This window comes from Priapulus caudatus, unplaced genomic scaffold (assembly GCF_000485595.1).
Source record: "Priapulus caudatus unplaced genomic scaffold, Priapulus_caudatus-5.0.1 Scaffold83, whole genome shotgun sequence".
Lineage (NCBI taxonomy): Eukaryota > Metazoa > Priapulida > Priapulimorpha > Priapulimorphida > Priapulidae > Priapulus > Priapulus caudatus.
The window spans coordinates 595,341-599,927 of NW_014577144.1; the positions used below are offsets into that span (position 1 = coordinate 595,341).

General features: G+C 44.3%; 1 protein-coding gene across 1 annotated transcript in view; it reads left to right on the top strand.

Moving 5' to 3' along the window:
• Positions 1-4,144: 4,144 nt before the first annotated feature.
• The window catches only part of LOC106804686, an 18,147-nt gene continuing 17,704 nt past the window's right edge, over positions 4,145-4,587 (top strand). Inside the window, exon 1 of the mRNA XM_014805963.1 lies at positions 4,145-4,258. Within this exon, the coding sequence (XP_014661449.1) occupies positions 4,242-4,258 (17 nt within the window). The 5' untranslated portion in view covers positions 4,145-4,241. The remainder of the gene's footprint in view (positions 4,259-4,587) is intronic.

The following is a 4,587-nucleotide window of genomic DNA, read 5'->3' on the forward strand; positions in this document are numbered from 1 at the left end:
AGAGAGAGAGAGAGAGAGAGAGAGAGAGAGAGAGAGAGAGAGAGAGAGAGAAAGAGAGAGAGAGTGGAGGCATAAGGGCGGAATTGTGCGGCAATTTCCTGATAATGCTAAACCCCTTCCCTTATCACAATTAAGAGCACGCGAACAGCGAAACCGTTGATATTGTGAAAGTCTACGCACCACGTATGTCAACAACAGTCGCCATATTGTAATGATGCTGGGGGCTTCCATTGTTCTGCATGTCGCTCCTGACATAATTTCAATGAACATCATCTGTGTGTTTTTTCAATAAAAATGACAAATGATAACACGCATGACAAAGCGTTTATTGTAATACATGGGGGGGGGGCATCTTGAAATCGAAGACAGGCGAGTAGTGAGAGATTGTTTCGTCCTGCGGCCACCGACTGACATTATATAGCATAATAGCAGCATAACAGATATAGACAGTCGCTGTCTAAGGCCGTCTATCACCCACCACACGCATACGCAAGCGCGCACACGAAAACATCCGTAAACACCGTAAACACACACGAGCGCACGCACGCATCTGAATACACGCGCACAAGCACACGTACGCACGCACGCACGAACACACCCACGCACACACGCACACACACACACACACATACACACACACCACACGCACACACGCACGCACACATGCACCAGCGCCATTCGTTCGGAGCTATTTTGATAATTTTCAAGGTGCGCTCGTATTGTTCTCTCTACGCCGCGCTCAAACGCCGCCCGTTCAGCGCAGCCGCGGCGCAGACAACAACGACAGAGTTTGCCTAATCATCAATTAGAACAACGGTGACGCGGGAAGTTACGTGACGCATCGACGAGAGAGGCATTGTTCTCGAACACTGTTAACTGAAATTGTTACGTTCTAGATTATTCGTCTCAGACTCGGACGAGCACGGGCGCAGGAGACAGGCAGCCCATTGTAGTGTTCCATGGTCAGACGAGACAGTCCGCAGTTCCTTGCGACTTGTCGCCGGCTTTGTTTCATTCGCTATGTGCACGCATAAGCCGTCATATATATAGCACAAAGAAGGGTTGGATTCAGTGGATTTTATTCGCTATATGAATTCCTTTGTCGACCGTCCGGTTCCGAACACAGTTCTAGCACTATCTCCTCTATTCTATACCCACTGGCGCATCTATCTATATATATAAAGTTGTTCAGCCGAATTTGTGTGTTCGCGCATAACTAGAGAACTCCGCAGCCTAGAGAAAAACGAAATATATTTTCAGAATCAGCACGTCTGGGAGGTGGTTCTGGCTGAAACAAAATTTTAAAAAAGTTAAAAAGTTAAAAATTTATAACAATTATATTCATCAATAGATAGCGTACAGATTAACATTATACATCATGTACGTGTGAATCCATGGTCTACATCCATAACGGCCCAGTAGCCCAATGGATAAAGCCTCGGACTCCTAAACCATTGATTCTGGGTTCGAATCCCATCTCGGGAAATGCTTTGTTTCTTTACTTTTGGACTGTTTAGTATGTACTTCTGCCGTATTCACCGTTAATTTCAAAATTTAATTTGTTTACCACATTTATACGTTTAGTAAAAATCCAGAATAAACTATGGTAGATGATAATGATAGCGCAAACTGACGGGAACACTTCACGAAAGCCTATGTAGGTTACATATCAAATATTATTATATTTTCTATATAATTTCATTTTATTATTTATAATTTTTGACGTTTTTTTTTAATGACTTATCTTTTGATTTCTTATTATTTTTTACTGTTGGGATGGGATGGGATGGCATGGCATGGCATGCGATGGGATGGGATGGCATGGCATGGGATGGCATGGCATAGGATAGGATGGGATAGGATGGCATGGGATGGGATGGGATGCGGTGCGATGGGATGGGATGGGATGGCATGGAATGCGATGGATGGATGGATGCATGAATGGATGCATTGATAGATAGATAATTCGATTTTTTGCAGTATTCCTTTCAACCAAGCGGTCACCAACTGAGTAACGCCACTGGTTTCCCTGGGCAACGCCGGGTATCCCGCTAGTAATAAATAAACAAAATGAGATACGTATGCGTCATTGATGCTATGCGTACTCGTCATTGATGTTATGCGTATGCGTCATTGATATTATGCGTAGGCGTCATTGATGTTATACGTAAGCGCCAATTCATGTTATGCGTACGCATCATTGATGTTATGCGTAGGCGATATTGATGTTACGTGTACTCGTCATTGATGTTATACGTAGGCGTCATTAATGTTATCCGTACGCGTCATTAATATTATGCGTACGCGTCATTGATGTTATGCGTACGCGTCATTGATGTTATGCGTACGCGTCATTGTTGTTATACGTACGTGTCACTGATGTTATGCGTACGCATCATTGATCTTATGCTTACGCGTCATTAATATAATGCGTACGCGTCATTGATGTTATGCGTACGCGTCATTGATGTTATGCTTACGCGTCATTAATATAATGCGTACGCGTCTTTGATGTTATGCGTACGCGTCATTGATGTTATGCGTACGCGTCATTGTTGTTATACGTACGTGTCACTGATGTTATGCGTACGCGTCATTGATGTTATGCTTACGCGTCATTAATATAATGCGTACGCGCCATTGATGCTATGCGTACGCGTCATTGATGTTATACGTACGTGTCATTAATGTTATACGTTCGCGTCATTGATATTATGCGTAGGCGTCATTAATGTTATGTGTACGCGTCATTGATGTTATGCGCACGCGTTATTGCACACTGTACATAAGACGGGGTCTGAGAAACGCTCGCATATATTAAGCTCTCCCTAGTACATATCTGTCACGGGCAGGTTCGTCACGCTTACATTCGCGCGTACAGTTCAAAGTTAATTAATTATAACATAGGCGATCCGAAATGACATTTGTTTCCCTTAATTATCTTCTAATCACCATAATTAAGGGCATGTCTGGGCAACGCACCGTAGACACAGTAATGTTGACGTCTTGAAAATCACTGACAGATCATTTTTTCTGCATTCCTTTGCGACCAGTAACCCTTTTTTCGTAGAATTCCGTCGAAAAGTTGCGTGAACTGGTTACAATAACCCGCGCTGTTCACGCGCGTACAAACAACACTGACGTCATCCATAATCATCATCATCATCATCATCACCAAGATCACCATCATCGTCATTATCATCATCATCATCAGCGTCATCATCGTCATCATCATCATCATCATCATCGTCATCATCATCATCATCATCATCATCATCATCATCATCATCATCATCATCATTATCATTATCATCATCATCATCATCATCATCATAACCATCCTCATCAACAACATCGTCTTCATCCTCACAACCATAATATAGCTGATCTGCATATTAGTGCTGCATCGGCCCCACAGTCACGCACATATCACGCACACCAGAGTTCGTGATGCCCGCCAGGCTTGCTGACGCATGCATGTACACCTGTGCGATTAAAATCAACGCGGGAATTCCTATATATGGCATCTCTGATCAACGAATCTGATCGCGTGCACTCTATGTTCGCTGGTAATTGATTAGTCAAGACGATAGCGATATTCTTTAACGCTGAGGTCGGCATCTCATTCAGTCTACCTTCGAGTGGCGAATGTAGTTTTATCATTAGGTTACGCTACGTAGGCCTATTTATATCCGGATTACTAGCTATAGTATTACGGCAACCTTCTAAGTGGATTCCCCCGCTTAGATTTAACAGCAAGTGCCTATAGGTTAACCTACCTAATAGGTGAGTGAGAGAGAGAAGGAGAGAGAGAGAGAGGGGGGGAGGGAGAGCCGCGTAGCCTATTTCGTATGCGGCACGGTTTACCGTGTCTAATGGTGTAGTCGGCGGTGAACACCACGGGCTCAAGTCGAACACAACTAGGTGATAAATAACTGACCATGGACTTTTCGAAAATACCGTTACTATTACCGTGTCTGCGCGCCCACAGATAAATAATTACCTTCTTCATTATATGACGCGAGCGAAACTTCCACGCCGACCAATCGCGTGCGAGACACGTGCACCCGACCGACCAATGGCGGAGGAGATGGCGGCAGTATATATCGCGCGTGCAGACGACCTGGTTGGCATGTGTCGCCGGTATAATCCGACCTGGTTTACCCGTTATTAGGTTTCGTATTTATCTACCTGACTTTCAGTAGGGACGGTTAGCCGCGCCTCCATCGGAAGCACCCATCATGGAACTGACGTTGCGGTACGTAGACACACACCTAGTAGCTACCCACTTATCTATAGATACATGGCGCGTGAGAGAGAGAGAGAGGAAAGGAGAAAGAAATAGAGATAGAGAAACAGAGAGAGAGAGAGAGAAAGAGAGAGAGAGAGAGAGAGAGAGAGAGAGAGAGAGAGAGAAAGAGAGAGTGAGGAAGAGTGGGAGAGTGATACAGAGAGAAAAATAGAGAAAAAAAAACGAGAGACTGAGTGAAAGAGAGCGGGAGGAAGAGAGATAAAAAAAAGAGGGAGTAGGCCTATGCAGAAATGCTCTTCTCTCTCTCTCTCTCTCTCTCTCTCTCTCTCTCTCTC